This window comes from Ostrea edulis, chromosome 6 (assembly GCF_947568905.1).
Source record: "Ostrea edulis chromosome 6, xbOstEdul1.1, whole genome shotgun sequence".
NCBI classification, from domain to species: Eukaryota; Metazoa; Mollusca; class Bivalvia; order Ostreida; family Ostreidae; genus Ostrea; species Ostrea edulis.
Window position 1 is genome coordinate 41,999,347 of NC_079169.1, and position 21,728 is coordinate 42,021,074.

General features: G+C 34.3%; 1 protein-coding gene across 4 annotated transcripts in view; it reads right to left on the minus strand.

Moving 5' to 3' along the window:
* Nucleotides 1-21,728, minus strand: part of LOC125683151 (CCR4-NOT transcription complex subunit 4-like) — a 182,787-nt gene that overhangs the window by 48,751 nt on the left and 112,308 nt on the right. For all 4 annotated transcript variants that reach the window (XM_056139605.1, XM_048923989.2, XM_048923990.2 and 1 more), the window contains exon 14: nucleotides 19,392-19,517. In XM_056139605.1, the coding sequence (XP_055995580.1) occupies nucleotides 19,392-19,517 (126 nt within the window). The remainder of the gene's footprint in view (nucleotides 1-19,391; nucleotides 19,518-21,728) is intronic.

Below are 21,728 nucleotides of genomic sequence, written 5' to 3' on the forward strand. Positions count from 1 at the left end.
CAAGAGATTATGTATAGAAATCAAAAGAGATCGATTTCCGGTTATGCAATCGATACCCAAATTTCACATGCATAGATGGTAAGTTATCTCGATGCAAGCAATTGTTGAGATTTTAATTAAAATGTAAGAATGTGATTCGATGAGTAATTCTATTGTTTTACACTCTTATAAAATGCAAGGGTGGTCGATTAGCGACGAATTTTGTTCTGAAGCGAGGGTCGGTAGAGCGAAAACGCTGTCAGAAAATCGTATTTACCGACAGGAATTTGTGTTCATTTCATTTTAAACATAATTGTCAATGCTCATCATTAGTTCGCAATATTTGCAACCTTTGCAGCATAATTGGACTTTGATTTGTGTATTATTTAGCCAATATACGATGAAAATGACGTCGCTTATGCAAGCGCTAGTGATCCAAAAGTTGTGAAGGAGAATTTAAGTTATGCATGACCGACTTATAGGCGAGTATATACGGTAAGTGAAATATACTTTAAGTAGGTACATGTATTACTATGTAGTACTGTTGATATATCGCATCTTAATCAATATATTGATACTTAATAAATGATGTATGAAATATAAGGTCTGTGGATTTTGAAACCTTAACAGAGATTGGCAATATTCATTCTTGCGTATAATTTTACTTACTCTGATTACAAATACAGCATTCATTAATCATGCTTCTTCATTTCATTTTTTTCGGCACGAGTATTTATGTGTAACTATATTGAATATCCTAATAAAGTGCACCGCCACGGCACATGATACGCCCGTCACATATTGTTAACATGAACATATCACCATGAAGAGATAGGTATGCATGGAACCAAATGTCAACCTTCCTTTAAGAATCTTACCCACTTTATGGCCTCATGTGACATTGCTTCAAATATTGATAATGTAAGCTTAATGATTTTTAAAAGGATATAAAAACATTTTCCCAAATGTTTTCAATGAAATGATTAAAGTGCAAGATAGCCCTTTATCCAAGCAAACAACTTACAATAAATGGGACTTACTCAAAAAGGTTGATTTATTCAACATATCAAAAAATACATATATCAGTATCTGCCTTTGTCAAATCTTCAAGTATAAAAGTAAAATATGCATGGTGATGTCAATATAAATAAATATAAATTAAAAACGGTTATTTCAAACACTGGTGCATCTCCTATGGTGTAGTTATTAATTAGAAAAAAATAATACATCATATATTTCTCAACTGGTTGTGTTAGACTTGAGAAATGCACATCTGCAGCTTTGCTCATTGTATTTTAAGGAATGAAGAACAATGCACAGCGTAATAAAACATCAAACATTAGTCATTATGTTTATTCTTAGACTGTAAAACTGTCATCTTAGTGAGACATGACAATCTGCACCTTGTTGTTGAGATATAAAATAAAAATATATTTTACAATATCATATTAATTCTTAAACTTTATACCAAATTAACTTTCAAAGTAATGGCTACCAATTAGAACTGTTCTAAAATTTGACAGATCAATTAGAAGGCCAGATTCCTCTGCCCAATTCCTGATTGCAAGAGATATAGATAGCACCTCCTTGATCAGATTGCTGTAACAGAAATCTTCTAAACTCATTAATTAATCTGTAATTTGACAGAATGCAATTTTTCTGTTAGCAAAATGCCTCCTGAATTGCTTGATAATTACACCCATGGGACAAGGGAAATTTCTCTTGTTACTGACACAAAAGAAATAATTTGTTTGTTATATACTGCTGTATAGTACAGTGTATATAATGAAGAATGTGTAGTTTCTTGAATTAACATTTTTTAATATGGTTATTGCAATACTATTTCATCTGTTCAGATTTACACAAATGCCCAATCTGCAGCTTTGTTCATTGTATATCTTTTTTCTGAACAATGCCACAGCCATAACAAAACATCAAAATACTAATCATTAAAATAGGCCTTTATACATATTGCAAACATTTGTTGTCTTAGTGAGAAATGATACTCTGCATATAGGTTGCTGAGAAAAAAAATTAAAAATTATATAGTACAATGTCAAATTAATTTTGAAAATAAAGACTAACCACAACAAACAAATTCACTTTCACAAATAATTTCTGGTATATCTGCAATTAAGAGGCTAAGATCTCTCTGCCCAATTCCCTAGAGATAAAGATAACACCTGCTTGATCATGTTGATCAGAGATGCTCTACACAAAACTCATTAATTAGTCTTGTCAAAATGCCCTTTGCATGCTACTCCCATGGGACAAGTGGAATTTCTCATGTTATTGTTAGAAACAAAGGAAACATTACATAGGCTAAAAAAAAGCTGTACAGTATATATCATAAAAAAAATGTGTTTTCTTGATGTAACATTTTTGAATGAGGTTTTCTACAAAACTCTTATATGGGTAGGGATTGTACCAATTATAACATACTTTTTTCAAAAAATCACTTCAACTAATTGTCACAGTGACCTTAAAGTACAGTGCGACACACCTTCTACCTAAGATGCATAAGATGACCAAGTTTCATGATTCTAGATCAAATAGTTTTCAAGTTATGAGCCGGACAGGGTTTTACCATATTTGGCCATATCTTCTTAATTAAAAGTCACAGCGACCTGGTTTTAATGTGCGACACACCTTCTACCCAAGATGTATCAACTGACAAAGTTTGATTATTCTAGGCCTTATAGTATTTAAGTTATGAGTCGGACACGAAAAAGCTAACAGACGGACGGACATGAAGGCCATAACATAATACGGCCCGTCTTAAGACGGGCGTATAAAAATCAGGTTTCTTTTGTAGCTGTAACACTAGTACTAAGATGGGGGAGCTAAATCTTACTGCTAAATTTAAGAATTTTAAAATTTATAACAATCTATATTGTAATAAAACTTTATAATAATCTATATTGTTATAGAAAGTCTAGATTTAATTAATTTTAAACTTTTCAGGTAACAAAATTTAACAGTACAATTGTTTAGAGTTGATCTGCCCAGCCCAACATGTAGAAACAGCAAAAGGATTTTGTATTGCTTATAAACAAGTAGTGTCACATCTTAACACCACATATTTCTTTTGCATTCGACAATTAAAAGGTAAAAAAAATGATTATCATATAATCGAAGTTTTAAGTTTTTTTTCACCTTTTATGTGCATCATGATCGCGATTTTTTTTGGGACATGCTAATACTACCTGGGCCCTTAATGATGATCAGAGGGGTTAAATGCTAAGACTAACTGCATACCATGCCCGAGTCTGACTCTCCAGAATACACATTAAATTTCATAGGGTTCTTTACCAAAAATAAATACAGTTTATGAAGTATAAAGTAAATGAATAAAGTATGTCGCATTCATTGTACACAGTATACTTTGAACCGATGGACTGAAAAAGTACACACAATAAAAGCGGAATTACTTCAATAATTGATGAATCTTCTTTTTCTTTCAATTTTTCAGAAGTTCAACTCGTATATCAATTTCTTGTACTTTGATTTAAAAAATCTCTGAAGGTTAGTTCATAAAAACATTAACAGTTACTTTTAAATAACTTAAATTATGACTTTTGAAACTTTTTTGTCTTACTCTCATGCATAACCTAAATTCTCCTTCATAACTTTTGGATCGCTTGCATAGGCGACGTCATTTTCATCGTATATTGGCTAAATAATCCACAAATCAAAGTCCAAATTATGCTGCAAAGGTTGCAAATATTGCGAACTAATGATGAGCATTGACACTTATGTTTAAAATGAAATAAACACAAATTCCTGTCGGTAAATACGATTTTCTGACAGCGTTTTCGCTCTACCAACGCTCGCTTCAGAACAAAAATCGTCACTAATCGACCACCCTTGCATTTTATAAGAGTGTAAAACAATAGAAAATAGAATTACTCATCGAATCACATTCTTACATTTTAATTAAAATCTCAACAATTGCTTGCATTGAGACAACTTACCATCTATGCATGTGAAATTTGGGTATCGACTGCATAACCGGAAATCGATCTCTTTTGATTTCTATACATAATCTCTTGTTATGCAATTGATCGATTAGCAGGCATGATTATGGGAGATAACTCTTCTTTGTCTTGAGAAAATCAACCAATGTGATTTTTACAATTTTGCTTCTACTCAGAAAATTCACCCCGTATGGTATATGATTTTTAAGTTTATATTACACTTTAAACATTAAGTCAACATATTATGAAGTTTATTTTAATTTGTAAACCTTTACTGAGGGTGCAATGTCCATATATGTAATTTTATTAAAGCAGCAATTGACATTTTCCAAGTGTAAAATTTGTAATGCATTAATATTTTACATGTTATGTTGTAAATCTAATATCAGTACACTCTGTTCTCCCTGACAACCATTTTTTGAGGTATAGAAAAGGTAAACAAATGAAGAATAAACTAATTTACCATAACGTAACTATTGTTTTGTACTTTTTTGGAAATATGGAAAATATTTCACTCTCCAAGTCAAAGGGGAAAAGAATTCAAGGAATTATCCACTTTTATAAAAGAATGACATCATATAAAGTTTCTTCGAAAGAAAAAAATTGTTTGTATCATCTGCCCTTAAAACATCAAAAGCTTAGACAAATTGGGACTCATCCTAAAGTCATAACCCTGGGTTGTGAAATTCACCATTTTTGTATATCCTTTTCTACTTAATTCCTAAGTGTGCATTTAGATTTTATACAGTATCGGCAAACTTACAAATAAATATTATATACTGAGTTTGGCCCCGCCCTGAGGTCAGAACCCCTACCCCGGGGATCATGAAATTTATAATTTTGGTAGAGGATTTCCTGCTCTACATTACTATGCATTTAGTTTTTCTTACATGTGTGTGGTTCTTGAGAAAAAGATTTTTGAAAATTGGTCATTTTTGGGCAGTTTTTGCCCTGCCCCTAAGGCCCCAGGGGTGCAGGAATCCTGAAATTTACAATTTATTTTCCCTTTGTTCCAAATATGTTTCATACCAAATTTGAAAAGAATTAGAATGATAGTTATCAAGAACAAGAGCAACGCCAATGTGGCATAATACGCCCGTAGATTTTGCTCAAGGAAAACATATTTTAGTGGGATTCATATTTTAGTGAAGTTAGCACTGTCCTCTGTGAGCTAATTCATTATTATGCTTGTAGAAATGGATATCAAGATATAAAGAGGGATAGCCTTAGAATGCGCAACTTCATAAATATGCTAATATACCACACACCTTTGCTTGAAACAGTTAGTGCTAAAGTATAAGTACAGGTACAGTATACTGAAATCCTGCTACAACCACCTTGATCTTTGACCTTGAGAAACAATAGGCTTCCTCCACTTGGAATAAGGTATATGCGTATTAAATTTGACACTCCTAGCCCCAATGGTTTGGTCTGTATACCTACAAGGTTTTCCTACTAAGTAAACCTATGACCTTGACCTTGAAAAAATAGGCATCTTCCTCTCATCATGGTAATCAAATATACCAAGTTATAATATCCAGGAGCTTACGGTTCGGTTTGTATCCTGCCCAAAAGGTTTTCCTAATAAGTGATACTACGACCTTGACCTTTGACCTTGAAAAACAATAGGCACCTTCCTCTTATCATGATGATCAAATATACCAAGTTATAATATCCTGGAGCTTACGGTTCGGTTTGTATCCTGCCATCATGGTGATCAAATATACCAAGTATAATATCCAGGAGGTTACGGTTCAGTTTGTATCCTGCCCACAAGGTTTTTCCTAATAAGTGATACTACGACCTTGAACTTTGACCTTGAAAAACAATAGGCACCTTCCTCTCATCATGATGATAAAATATACCAAGTTATAATATCCTGGAGCTTACGGTTCGGTTTGTATCCTGCCCACAAGGTTTTCCTAAAAAGTGATACTACGACCTTGACCTTTGACCTTGAAAATCAATAGGCATCTTTCTCTCATCATGGTGATCAAATATACCAAGTTATAATATCCTAGAGCTTACGGTTCGGTTTGTATCCTGCCCACAAGGTTTTCCTAAAAAGTGATACGACCTTGACCTTTGACCTTGAAAAACAAGAGGTACTGTGAGCAATGCTCACTAAGAATACCCCCCGCTTACCCCAATCTCCCAAAGGGTGTTGGTAAAAACTACCTCTTTTCTGAGTGTAAAAAACAAATGGCATGACAAACCGAACCATATTGCTACTTCAATGTCCAGTGCACGTGACCTTTGACCTTTTGACCCCAAAATTGATAGGGAAAATCTTCATCCCATGGGTAGTCCATATGTATGATATGGTGACTGTAGGTGGAAAGGATAACGCTTTAGAGCCCGGAAACCATATTGCTACTTCAATGTCCAGTGCGCTTGACCTTTGACCTTTTGACCCCAAAATCGATAGGGAACATCTTCATCCCATGGGTAGTCCATATATATGATATGGTGACGGTAGGTGGAAAGGATAATGCTTTAGAGCCCGGAAACCATTGCGTCTACAGACGGACGGACGGTTGGACAGACAGACGGACAACCCGATTCCAGTATACCCCCCCCCCCCCAACTTGTTGCGGGGGGTATAACAATAGGCATCTTCCTCTCATCATGGTGATCAAATGTACCAAGTTGTAAAGTCCTAGGGCTTATGGTTCAGTCTGTATCCTGCCCACAAGGTCCGGACAGACAGACGGACGACGACATACCATAATACGTCCCGTCTTTGACGGGCGTATAAATAGTTAAAAATGTCTATTGTTCACACATTTAATAACTGACCATTTTGGCCCCAACCTGATACCAAAACTCCTACCCCCAAGATCATCAAATTTACAATTTTGGTAAAGGACTACCTCTTCTTTCTAAATATTTATTTACTTTCAATTTAGTATCAATAGCACTAAAGAAGATGTTATTTAAGTGTTTTACACATAAACACTATATAACAAGTTTGGCCTCGCCCTGGGGTCAGAACCCCTACCCTGGGGATCATGAATTTTTATTTTTTTTTTATAATTCTTTATTTTCTTCTATTCTGTAATATCAACACAAGTGGCATATGCATCAATCTTCAATTTACAGAAAAAATGTTTTATGAGAGAGAGAGAGAGAGAGAGAGAGAGAGAGAGAGAGAGAATAAATATATCAAAAGGCTGTTTCAATTGAATAAAAGGTTCCATCCATTCCAGGTTGTGTCAAATTTTTTTTTTCACCATTTTTCTAGAAAACGTATTTCAAGGTCTCATAGTTCTTTTTCAAATGAGATATCGCTACTACTATATTTAATGTCTTTCCTGTACACCTCATTGTATATATATCGTACTTTAACCACAGAAAAAGTGTGTTTTGAATATATTTGTTTGAATCAAGAAATCCCAGCAAAAAATTTCTTTTTGTAATAGATAACTGTGGATTTGTATTTTCTTCAACATATGTTTCCAAAGTATCTAAAAAAGATTGAACATTTACACATTCCCAGAAGAGGTGTTCCAATGTTTCTTCTTCCAATTTACAAAATGTACAGCTTTTTGTATCCTTCCTCTTAATTTTATGCAGGAAAGTGTTTGTAGCCAAAATTCTATTAATAAGTCTATATTGGAACCATTGAAATTTTGAATTTTTTGTTAACTTAAATGGTAACTTATAAATTGTTCTCCATTCACTTTCTTCAAGTCCAAATAGAGTGTTCCATTTTGTTTTACAGATTGGTTCAGTATCGTTCTAGTTCAATATATATCATAAATATGTTTTGATTTCTTACAACATGACAATTTATAGATAGTAGGTAAAATCAAGGGATTTTGTACTTTAAATATAGCCCTTCCATTATTTTTTGTTTTCATCCATGCTTTTACTGCCTGTACTATACCCATGAATTCTAAAAAATTAATATGTACACAAGGATAAATGGATGGAAATTTTTCATATGTATAAATAGTACCATCTTCATGTATGATATATATCCATTTACATATTGTATGTTATACTCAAACAAATTTTTATTGAAATATGTTTTTTTTTACCTATCATAATGTTTGGATTAAAAAAAAGTGGTACATCACCTTTTGCCTTTTCTATAAGAAGGTTGTCTTTATGAACTAAGTCTATCCAAGCATTGAAGACATCTATCCAAAAGACATTTTTGAGTGGTTTTTTAATCTCATGTATATAATCTATTCCACATGTAGTTAATTTTGTCAAATCAAGCTTAGGAATGAAGAATTCAAAGCCTTTATCTGTAAAGATTAATTGTCTCATCCAAAATTTTTTTAAAGATGCAATAAAGGCTTTTACAGTATATTAATCATTCGTAAACCACCATTTTCATATGTTTTTGTAATAATATCTTTCTTAAGGTGATGGCTAGGACCATTCCATACAAAGGAGTAAAAGAGTTTTTCTAATTCTTTACAAAAGCATCAGACGGATTAGGAATAGACATCAGAATATGATTTAGAAGAGGTAGCACCAGAGTTTTAAGTACAGTTATCCTTCCTATTGGTGTTAGATATCTTTTGCTCCACTGGCTGATAATTGCCTTCATCAGCTGTATCAGTTTTGGTTCATAATTCATTTTTGGAATATTTTGCAAGTCTACATCAAAGTGAATACCGAGTAAATTAAATCTACTATTACCCCAAGAAAAATTTAGAGTTGAATATATAATTCTTGACTAAATCTCTTAGTACCTATCCAGACTGCATGAGTTTTGGAGCAGTTAATACATAAACCTGATAGTTCAGAAAACTTGTTCAGTGTCCTTACAGTTTCTAGGAGAGATTCTCTACTACCGTCAAGTATAATTGATGTATCATCTGCTGAGATATTTTTTTTCTCAGTATTTCTAACAGTGATTCCTTTAATATTACTGTTTTTTCTTATCATAATTGCTAAAATTTCAGCACACAATAGAAAAATATATGGTGACAAAGGATCGCCTTGTTTACAACCACGTTGTATATTGAAAGATTCAGAGACATGACCTCCTTGTATAACTGCAGATGTAATATTGTGATAAAATATTCTAATCCATTCTTTAATGGAAGGCCCAAAATTAAAATGGTGTAAAGTACTTTAAATAAAATCCCATGATATTGTGTCAAAAGCTTTCTCAAAATCTAGAAGTAATAAAAGCCCAAGAATTTCTTCTTCTTCTTCTTCAGTAAACTGCATAATGTCATACATGTATATCAACCGAGTATTTTCACTGAATATATCTATTGCTAATGAAACCAGTTTGGTCTGTATTTATAAGTTTACTAATATGTGTTTTTAATCTATTGGTGATAGAACCTAAAGCTAATTTATATACTGTGTTTAACAATGTTATTGGATGCCAGGTACTGTTTAAGGTACTGTCTTGGTTTTTCACCTTTTGGAAGCAAAGTTATGATACCATGTCTCTGTGTAATAGATAAAAGTTTATTTTCATAAGCATAGTTAAGTGACCTCACTACAAAGTTTCCAATTTGTTTCCAAAATACTTTAAAAAACTCAGCTGAGAAACTATCAGAACCTGGCAATTTGTTAGATTTCATGTTTCTAAGAGTTTTAGAGACTTCTTGTAATGTTAATTTGCCTTCTAATTCTAATGACTCTTTGTGTGTTAATTTTGGAATATCATTAAAATCTAACATCTCATCTAAATCTTCAATGTTTTTAATATCGTCAGGATTAGCATATAGATTTTGATGAAAAGACTTTGTTTCTTTCAAAATTTTATGGTGTTCTACTATTATATTCCCATCATCAATTTCTAGTTTGGGGATTATTTTACTTGTAAAATTTCTAGATTCTAGAGAACAAAAATAATGTGTGGGTTTCTCCCCCTTTTCTAACCATTTAGCTCTACTTCTTATGTACTGACCTTGTAATTTATGTTTTCTTCTAAATTTTGTTTTTTGATTTCTAAATTGGCCAGATTTCCTTCAGATGCATGTTCCTCCAGGGTTTTTATTTCTTCGATTAAGGTTTTTTCCTCTGTCGATTTTTTTCTTCTTCAAAAATGTTGAATATGATATGCTTTTCCCTCTAATCTCCATCAGTAAAGTTTCCAAGAATAACTGATCATTTATTGTGAAAAAAATATCTTTATCTGGAATGTTGTCTATGGACTCAATATTGTAGATTGGTACAGCATACCGTTTCCGCACTTTCTGTATAACGTCATTTATACAATCTACATAACCTTTATCACCCAAAAGAGAATTATTAAAGGTCACATCTCGTGTTTTCAAAGTATACAGAATTATATGCATTTTGTCTTCCTTATGCTTATAGAAATTAATTGTAATAGTTCGTTTGCTGAAGTATTGTGATAATTAGCCACAATACGGACTTAAATCTAAGCCCCGATTTCAAAAAGCATAGTTAATTAGATAGGTAGTCACGTGGTACAGTGACGTCATATGCGACCTTCGTCGATCAACTTGTTGTAAAAGTAGTATTAGATATTTTTAAAAATTCGGGTTTTAGGGGCCTAATTTATTTACCATGGATAACATTTATTTCGATGTTGACAAATTTCCCGAGTCTTATATCTTTTAGCCACCAGTGCATACAAATAGCGACCCAAATGTAGCGAGAAAAGCGAGTATGAAATCTGCATAAATTTGCGAGTAAATAATGTTTACATGGGATCACTGTCTAAACACAATTTGGTAATGCCATTTCTTTAAACAACTGTAATTAGCGTTGTTGCTTTTCTAAAATAAACAGTGCAATTATTAAATTTATTTTTGGAGAAGTTAGATAGAGCTAGGCCTAAATTATGATACGATTATGTATCATTGACAACTAGGCCTACTGTCACGGGTGCATTTCGAAAAATAACAATAATGATCAAACTTATTGTGAAAATCACAATACTTTTAAATTATTTTATTAAAGCAATTTTATTAGGCCTAATCATTAATTTTTGTTATCTACACGTTGTTACTTAGGAAGTGGGAGCGCGGCGTGCTGTTGTTGTAAACACGTACACGTTCCTTAAAAAAAATGAAAGCATTATAATTCAATTCAAAGTCGGGAAATATTATATTTTATCATACTTTCATGTAAAATACTCGAATCTGATTGGTCAAGAAGCATTTGAAAAAACATATTGTTACCTCCGAGAACAGAAAGCACGCACCCCAGGGTGATAATATCTAGCAACGGGTAACAGTACTTGACAACGGGTGATATTATAAAAAATTATCACATGCGTCAAATTTATGCGCATACGGTTCGCCGTATATTGTTAGACGACGTCATTTGAGCGTTTGTAATAAACGGGAATACCCACATCGATATACAAAATATCGCATGACAGTGATTGATCAAATGTCAACAGACGTAAGTTTTTCTGCTTTCCTGTTTACATAACATTCAGTATAATATAACAAATATTGCATGTAGTTGAGGGTAACATTGAAATTTTCACCCCTCGAGAAACCATTGTCAACCTCGGCTACGCCTCGGTTGACAATGGTTTTCTCGGGGTGAAAATTTTCAATGTTACCCTCAACTACATGCAATATTTATATATTATTATTTATAATTGAAAGTTCAATTATCTTTTATCTTTAAATTTCTTTTTTAAAACTACCAGTTGGTAGACACTGCTAGCAAAGTTCTGCCTATATGTTGTTACAAGGTGAAGGTCAGTTGGTGTGAGTGTGTATTGAATTCGAGAGCAGAACGGAAAGCATATGCCGTAGGCCTATATGTAACAGTGCGTAGCTTCAATAGAACCATTTTCTCGCAGTTTATCTACGTCTTTGTCTAAGTGCTTGTTTGAAAAAGTACAGGGACAAATTCTACTGGGGGTTTTTATGGCAAAGTCGTTGTGCCGACAAAAAATATTCACGTCTTGTCCCTCATACCTTCCTTCGAAAATTGAAAAAAAGACAGTCCAAATCCTCTCTACTGACAGCAAGTACACCCTTAAACGGCACAAAACACCCTAATGCAGTGTTATTTACAAGCTGTTAATGTGATAATTGTTTGTTTGTCAATTAAATCTAATCTGTTTATGAAATGGCTATCAACTGTTTTCAAATCTTCTCGCTCGAGGTCGCATATGACGTCACAGATAATGGCGCGTAAAATATCGAAGAAAATATGCATATCGCAAGATTTGAATTTCATCGCTTTCAAACTCGAAAACTACGCAAACTGTTTCATTTAAAACACATGTAAAGTATTTTAAGCATGAAATGAATTAATTTTGCTGAAAAAATTAAAAAGTTTAAAAACATGCGATGTGTCCTTTAAATTTCCAATAGCCTCTTCCTTTCCAAAAATCATTGAAAGAAATTGACAACAGTATCATGGAATGGTCAGATCTGTAACTGGGTTCGATTGAACATTTATTTAAACTAGATAGCAAGGTCTCTGATAAAAGAAAAAAATCTAATCTACTTTGCTTAAAGGGTCTTTTTTTACGCCAAGAATAACGTCTTGTTGTTTCATGTAATTGTCTAAATGGATCAATATAGCCATTACATTCCATTAGTTCTAAAACTTTGCTCCTACAGGGTTCATACACCTTTTTTGTTCCTATTTTCCATGACTTTTCCAGGATTTTTTTTAAAATTCCATACCCAAAATTATAGACAATTATACATCATTAATCAATTATTTATCAAATATTCTTATCACATTTATGTATGCCACAAGTTTTTGACACATTTATATAGCTGGCATGTGGTACTATGACTTCTAAAAATAGCATATTCTAAGCTTCTCAAGTTCCACATTTATCTAGATAGACTACTCTACTGCAACCTATAAAAACAATTTTGTTGTCACCACTTATTCATTGATGGGTACCAAAGAATGCACCAACATCTCAAAATGACTAAGACACTAAATTTCCATTTCTTTATTGTTTTAAATATGCAGGTTTTAAAACCAGTTGATTTTGTGAACCTCACTTCATGTATAGGTGACCAAATTTTTTTTAGCTTTCTCCAACAGAGAACCTGGTTAATTATGTTAATGTATTTCTTAATTCTTTAACGTTTCATGACATTTGATTTCGCGATAAATGCGAGTTTTCCTTCTCTTCCTGCATACTCAACAGCTGATGTTTCTAAAGTACTAATGTCCTTTTCAAACCTTTTTTTCTTAGCTTTCATTTCTTCTATTTCTTCAATTAGGCTTTTCCTTTTCTTAGAATAAATAGACCTCGTTATTACGTTGTCCTAAGATGCCGGGACTCGGTATTACGTTGTAAAAATTCAAAAAATACAAAAACGTAATAAACCCCTATTTATTCAATAGGGATTCTCAAAATAATAAGCCATTCACACCTTGGCTGCCCCAGGCAGTCACCATGTAAATTTTCTGGTCTGTTCCGGGATTAGAGACACTTGACTGATCACGCTTTGATAGATCTAGCACATACCCTGTATCGAAGCCAGTGATAAGCAATTAAATGATGTTTATTTAGAAATTGTACTCAATAAAATTTTCTTCATTTTTCACACTTTGATGACCAAAGAAATAATATCTCAACCATATGCATGTTTAGCATCGTGTGATTGCTTTCGATTTTAAAACTCTATTTACGGACACCATGTAGGACAAAATTTATCGTAGCACAGTTAAAACAGCTTGGACATAGTTACATGAGAAAAGGTAGTGTTCAATTAAAACAATTGTCAGTTATTTTGACATATTAATAGTTTGAGATTTGTTAGATTTCGTCCATAAATACGCCGATCAAACTGCCCAGTGCTATCGGCCGATTCGTGCAAGGCATTTAGCTCAGTGAACATTTTAAGATCCCTTGGTATCTTTTTTTGATGTGCACGGGATTTTAGTGCCATCATTTAGTGTTATAAATGTGATCTTAATATTAGTGCATTATTTTTTAAAAAGTGGATTGCGTTTGTTCTCCGTGTTTATCGTTGGTAAAAATAAAAGTGTACGAGTGTTGGATATCGCGTGCGTTTTGTGTCGTAGTTTTGTTGTGTTTTTTAAGATGGGATTTATTAAATTGTGTTTTGTATCGTATAGTAGAGATATAACGTAAGAAAAACGATGTTTTGTTATTTTTTTTCTTCTATTAGATGACCTAGTGCAAGAGCGATAATCTTCAATTAGGCAGGCCGGAAACTACGTACTAAATAGGAAACCATGCTAAACATTAACTGCATGGTTCCTTGTTTACAATGGGAAGAAACAGTTTGACCTAGAAAAAGAACACCGGGAGACAAACAAAAGATCGATGATTTTAACACCTAATAAAAAATAATTTGCCATCTATATAATTTTCCAGGACTATTCAAGGACTTTTGGCAACAATACTGATTTCCATGACTTTTCAAGGCCTTTAATTTTCAAATTAAAATTCCATGACTTTTCAAGGATTCAAGGACCTGTACGAACCCTGCTCCTAGCTTTAGGATTATTTATTGTGTTGTAATTGTAACAGTCAAGTTCAGTGTTTAAGACAATGTTGAAATCACCACACCATATAATATTATAAAAATTCAGCTCTTCAATGCAAGCTTGAATATTTTCAAAGAAATCAGGTGTGTCTGAATTTGGACCGTATATAGTAGAGTATAACCTCATGGTTTTCTATAAGTGCTTTAAGAATGTGAAAATTACCAGTACTGTCTCCCTTTTCCTTGATGACCTTAAAATCAAAATTATTATTTATCAGAATAGTAGCAACCCCTCTTGAATTTGTTGTGAAGGAGCTGAAATAACATTGAAATCCCCATTGGTTTCTTACCTCTCTTTCTGAATCTATTGAGAAATGAGTATCCTGCATACATGCCAACTTTCCCGATTTAGGCGGGATCTTCCCGATTTTACCCTCCGGTCCCGCTTTCCCGATCGGGAAAGCAAAATTACCCTAAAATCCCGATTTGAAATTTTTTCCGACCAAAATTTCCGATTTCACGATTGAAAACGAGTTTGAAAGCGGGATAATCGTGAAATCTCGTGACCAGAATTGGAAATCCCGCGTCATTTCTGAACTGGCCAATCAGAAATCGGGACAATAGTCAGCCATTGCTGTTTACCTGTGTCGCATGGTGTCGGGTTGGTCTGCCTGTGTCGGGGTGTTTACTGGACAGTACGAAGCATGTTTTGATAGTAATTAATCGGGAAGACGGATTTCAAATTGACATATCCTTTACACAAACGTGAATGACAACGATGCTAGTGTCACCACCAAACAATCGGACATTCCGCCTCTCGCTGACAGCATCCAAAATTTGCAATAAGGTACGTCAAGTATATATTTTTCCAACTATAATAATATAGGCTATCCAAATCTATCCGTCTATAGCGATGTATTATATAGTCTATATAGTGTAGTATTCATTAAATATACTTTGTGATGCGTAATTCGCACAAGTCTGTACTGAATTTTTTATTTAGCAAGTAGCCTTAATTTACAAGTAAAACGGAATATTTTGATGTGTTTTTTTTTTTCCTGGTAATTATTTCAGATGTCATGGGTGCAAAGGTTTTGTTCGCAAACTTCATAGCAGGGCAGATCACTCCTTTTTTGGTTGCAATGCAGATTATTCCACCAGTCTCTACAAGCCCATGTTTACAGACAAGCAAGATCGCCTTTGCAGTCATACCTAAATGCATGTGCTTTAATTTAAATTTTGATATATAGACCGGCCAATGTTTATTGTATGGTGTAAAAGGATGTAACCTTAAATATTATTTGATATTATGTATGTGACTTGTTGGAGAAGATTTTTTGCTGAATAGATGATTTTAATAAAATATTAATGTATATCTTTCAAAGTTTTTTTTATATAGTTAATGGTCAAACACATTTGATGTTGTGTTAATATATGACACATTAACAATGATTTGATTGATATTTTATTTGAAAGGACAAATATTTATTTTCATGCTAAAATGTCGTGAATTTTGAGCTTTGAAAAAAGGTCGTCGCGCACAAAATCCCTCATGGGGATTTTTAAAAGTTGGCATGTATGATCTTGTAGACAATAAATATTATAATTCAAATTTTTAAGATAATTTAAAACATCTCTGTGTTTAGCGATATCTCCCAAACCTTGACAATTAACTGATAAAATGTTTATAGCCATTAGAATTTGATGAAATGATAGTACAGCGACACAATCTGGAACGGATGATCCTACATGTATTTAAACTAGTTGAAACTTTTTGTAAACATGCCAACTCAATGTAGTTAATACATAGACAGAAAGAAAAAAAAAGGAATAAAGGTCATAGAGAGAGAGAAAAAGAGCACAAGAAGAAATGTAAAATACATATCTTATATCCTAGTTGCGGCTTGGGATCATGAAATTTACAATTTTGGTAGAGGCTTTCCTCCTTCACATTATTATGCATTTAGTTTTTCTAACATGATTGTGGTTCTTAAGAAGATTTTTGAAAATTAGTCAATTTTGGGCAGTTTTTGCCCTGCCCTTAAGGCCCCAGAGGTGCAGGAATCCTGAAATTTACAATTTATGTCCTCCTTGTTCCAAATATGTTTCATACCAGATTTGAAAAGAATTGGAATGATAGTTATCAAGAAGTTAATAATGTCTTTTGTTCACACATTTGATAACTGACCATTTTGGCCCCACCCCGATACCAAAACCCCTACCCCCAAGATCATCAAATTTACAATTTTGGTAAAGGACTACCTCTTCTTTCTAAATATCTATTTACTTTCAACTTAGTATCAATAGCACTAAAGAAGATGTTATTTAAGTGTTTTACACATAAACATTATATACCAAGTTTGGCCCTGCCCTGGGGGTCAGAACCCCTACCCTGGGGATCATGAAATTTACAATTTACGTAGAGGCCTTCCTGCTCTACATCATCATGCATTTAGTTTTTCTTACATGTGTGTGGTTCTTAAGAAGATTTTTGAAAATTAGTCAATTTTGGGCAATTTTTGCCCTGCCCCTAGGGTCCAAGGGGTGCTGGAGTCCTGAAATTTACAATTTATGTCCCCCTTGTCCCAATGATGCTTCATTCTGAATTTGAAAAGAATTGGACTAGTAGTTATCAAGAAGAAGTTAAAAATGTGCAATTGTTAACGCACGACGGACGACGCATGACGGATGAAAACTGAGTTTACTCAGGTGACCTAAAAATTAAATGCAAATTTGAATTAAGATATGGTCTTACAATCCCGTTCACATATCATTTTGTAATTAGCGTAAGTGAGACATCAATTGTGTTTACACGAGAGAGGTGTGTTTTAGATCGAAGTTTACAATTACTGGTTCAAATTGTGCCGACAACACAAATAGAACAAATTACGACAGTACTTAATACGCAAGTAAGTCTCACATACCTATAGAAACCGATGAAATACCAAGTCTGTTAAAAAAACACATTGCCAGGGCCGTAAGTAGGGTTCTAAATCAGGGGAGGCAGGGGATTGGGGGCCGCCGATTGACTTTACGACTGAAAATGACACTTTTTAAATCCCAATTTATCATGTTTGTGTTTCATTTGTACTATGTAAAGAATCGTAATATGGTGTCAAAGACAAAGGTGCTTGTCTTCATTTTAAACATATATCCTATAATATAACATTTATATAATTTTATTTTCTTTTTTGCCAAAAAATCAGACGAGGCAGTTGCCTCGTCTGCCTCATCGGCAGTTACGGCCCTGATTGCTCCCGTTTGATGGAACTACGAACTCGTGCTGAACATGTAGACCTGTACATAGACTTGTACGCAGTACGATAGTAAACGCTTGGTAACACAGGCTTTTTCCTCCTCTGTCTTTATAGACACAAATACACCCTTCACTTCAATAATGCAGATAAAGCATCTCGCTGAAAGTTTTGCAACTTGTCCAACTTAAACGTAGTAAAGATATTGGCTTCGAAAGCATGTTTTTCTATGCTACCGAGGACTGGAAATAAGGGACTTTTTCATTGGTTGAATATCGCAATAAGGTACAAGATTACTGTGAGCAATGCTCACTAAGAATACCCCCCGCTTACCCCAACCTCCCAAAGGGTATTGTTAATAGGTATAAACTAGGAACACAGCATCTCCATGTGATGAAAAAAGCCGTTAAAGAATTTAAATGGAAACCATATTGCTACTTCGATGTCCAGTGCACGTGACCTTTGACCTTTTGACCCCAAAATCGATAGGGAACATCTTCATCCCATGGATAGTCCATATGTTTGACATGGTGACTGTAGGTGGAAAGGATAACGCTTTAGAGCCCGGAAACCATATTGCTACTTCAATGTCCAGTGCACGTGACCTTTGGACCCCAAAATCGATAGGGAACATCTTCATCCGATGGGTAGTCCATATGTATGATATAGTGACTGTAGGTGGAAAGGATAACGCTTTAGAGCCCGGAAACCATATTGCTACTTCAATGTCCAGTGCGCTTGACCTTTGGACCCCAAAATCGATAGGGAACATCTTCATCCCATGGGTAGTCCATATATATAATATGGTGACGGTAGGTGGAAAGGATAATGCTTTAGAGCCCGGAAACCATTGCGTCTACAGACGGATGGACAGACAGACAGACGGACAACCCGATTCCAGTATACTCCCCCCACAACTTGTTGCGGGGGGTATAATGAATGGTAAAGCGACCAATCGCATATAGAAGCCGAGACACACCTTCCAGCAAAAATACTGGCCTTGTGACCCACGAAAGGTAAACGTAGAGCAACCAACCGTGGTTTTCCGACAATGAGTATCAGCAAACTTACACATAAATACTATTTCCTAATTTTGGCCCCACCCTGGGGTCAAAACCCCTACTCTGGGGATCTTGAAATTTACAATTTTGGTAGAGGACTTCCTGCTTTACAACACTATGCATTTAGTTTTTAATAAACAAGTGCGGCTCAAGAGAAGATTTTTGAAAATTGTTCAGTTTTGGGAGTTTTTACCCCGCCCCTATGTACTAGTTTCTTGGAACATGCATGGACAAAATCATGTCGACAGACAGACATGGTGATTCCAATATACCCCCCAAACACTTCGGGGATATAATATGAAACGGAGCAAAAACAATATGTATCCCGAAACCATGTGTTCAGGGAAATAATGAAAGAGGAAAAGAAACAACAGAATAACAAGGTCTTCCATTGACACAGAAGACCTTAATAAACAGTAGAATCACTATAAGGTCTTCTGAAATGGAAAACCTTCTAATAAGAATAAGAAATGGAGCAAAAACAATGTCCCTGACACTATGTGTTCGGGGACATAAAGATAAGAAACAGAGTAAAAACATTCTGTTCCCAAACTTTGTTTGAGGAACATAATGATGTGGATGCTGAGACAGTTCCTCTTTAATTATTACTTCTACTTGTTGAAAGTGTCACATTCAATCATCTAAGTGAGAAGAGAATTGTAAGCTGTAATTAAAAGTCTCCATCTTTAATATATTGAAACTCATCTATGTTTAGCTTACCTGGGGGTAAATTTTGTGGATTTGGCTGAGAAAAACTTGTTCTTTGGGGTTGTGATGATTGTGAGGAGCTTTCCTTTTCCAGTAAATCTGCAAGGCCTTTAGAGGATTCATCCCATGGATCAAAACCTAAAAACAGATCAACACTTTAAAGACTCAACACATTGCTGTTTTAACATTATCTGTAGACTATAAAACTAGAATTATGTCCACAGGACATGAATGCTTCCCCTGATGCATCATCAGAAACCCACGGTTGATTACGCTTTGTTCCTCTATCCATCACCCGTAGGTTCATTCATTCCTACTCGCTAGTTCTCATGAATATTAAAAAATATCGTCCAATCAAAGTAATCGTTATAGAAACGGAACTCTTCTGTTTTTAAAGGTAGCATTAACTTTACTTTGCTATCACAACAATTGTATACAGAAATTGGGCTGAAAGCGTCTTGTTGATTGGACAAATTCACTCAGGATGTTTCATGAGCGCCCAATCAAATTGCATAATTAATTATTCATGAGAACAAGCGAGTAGGAATGAATAGACCTACAGGTGATGGAGAGAGGAACGAAGAGTAATCAAGCATGGGTTTCTGATGATACACCTGATGTAACAATTGTAATGCAATACTAAAATAAGGGACCCATGAGTCACCTTGGCCCATATTTAAAAATTTCCCCATTATATTTGCATGTAAAATTTTGATCCCCTATTGTGACCCAAACCTACCCCCGTGGGCCATGATTTTTACAAACATGAATCTGCACGATGTCAGAAAGCTGCCATTTAAATTTGAATTTGTCTGGACTAGTGGTTCTTAAGAAGAATATTTGCAAAGACTTTTTCTTACATAATACTTTCATGTAAAACTTTGCTTCCCTATTGTGGCCCCACTCTACCCCCAAGGGCCACACTGTCAGGAAGCTTCCATGTAAATTTGAACTTTTCTGGCCCAAAGATTCTTGAAAAGAAGATTTTTAAATGCCTCAACCCTATTGTTGCACTTTTGTGATTATCTCCCTTCTGAAAGGGGCATAGCCCTTCATTTGAACAAACTTGAATCCCCTTCACTCAAGGATAATTTGTATCAAGGTTGATTGAAGTTAGCGTGTTGGTTCTGGAGAAGAATTTAAAAATTTGTCAGTGTATTTTCACTATTTTGCTATAATGATTTCCCCTTGGAGAAGGGCATTGCATCTCTTTTGAACAGACTTGAATCTACTTCACCCAAGGATGCTTTGTGCCAAGTTTGGTTGAAATTGGTCAGATGGTTCTGAAGAAGATGATGAAAATGTGAAAAGGTAACAACAACGGAAATTTTGATCAGAAACGCTTTAGCCCAAGTGAGTTAAAACAAAAACCAAGAGGCCCACAGGCCTTATCGGTCACCTGAATACTAGTGAAAAAGTATCACTACTTCCATGGGATATGAAATCTAGAAAAAAATTCCTGTTCTGAATATCTAAGCTAAATTCTAATGTTCAGCAACAGTATAAAACAAGATGTGTTCTTAAAACTTCACAGCCATCAAAAGTGCATACACTGATGAAAGGCTTTAAATAATAGGTGTATTAACATTAAAACATCAAAAGATATGACTAATTTGGACTCATCCTAAAGTCATAACCCTGGGTTTTGATTGAAATTCACCTTTTTTTGTACATCCTTTTCTTCTATTCCTAAGTATGCATTTAAATTTTATACAGTATCAACAAACTTACACATAAATATTATATACTAATATTATGTAGGGCCACCACCCTGGGGTCAAAACCCTTACTCTGAGGAAAATCAAATTTACGATTTTGGTAGAAGACTACCTGCTCTATCCATTTAGTTTCAATTTAGTATCAAAAGCACTAAAGAAAATGTTATTTAAGTGTTTTACACATAAACACTATATACCAAGTTTGGCCCTGCCCTGGGGTCAGAACCCCTACCCCGGGGATCATGAAATTTACAATTTTGGTAGAGGTTTTCCTGCTCTACATCACTATGCATTTAGTTTTTCTTACATATGTGTGGTTCTTGAGAAGATTTTTGAAAATTGGTCATTATTGGGCAGTTTTTGCCCCACCCCTAAGGCCCCAGGGGTGGAGGAATCCTGAAATTTACAATTTATGTTCCCCTTGTTCCAAATATATTTCATACCAAATAATATAAGAATTGGAATGATAGTTATCAAGAAGAAGTTAAAAACGTCTCTTCTTCACACATTTAATAACTGACCATTTTGGCCCCACCCTGATACCAAAACCCCTACCCCCAAGATCATCAAATTTACAATTTTGGTAAAGGACTACCTGTTCTTTCTAAATATCTATTTACTTTCAATTTAG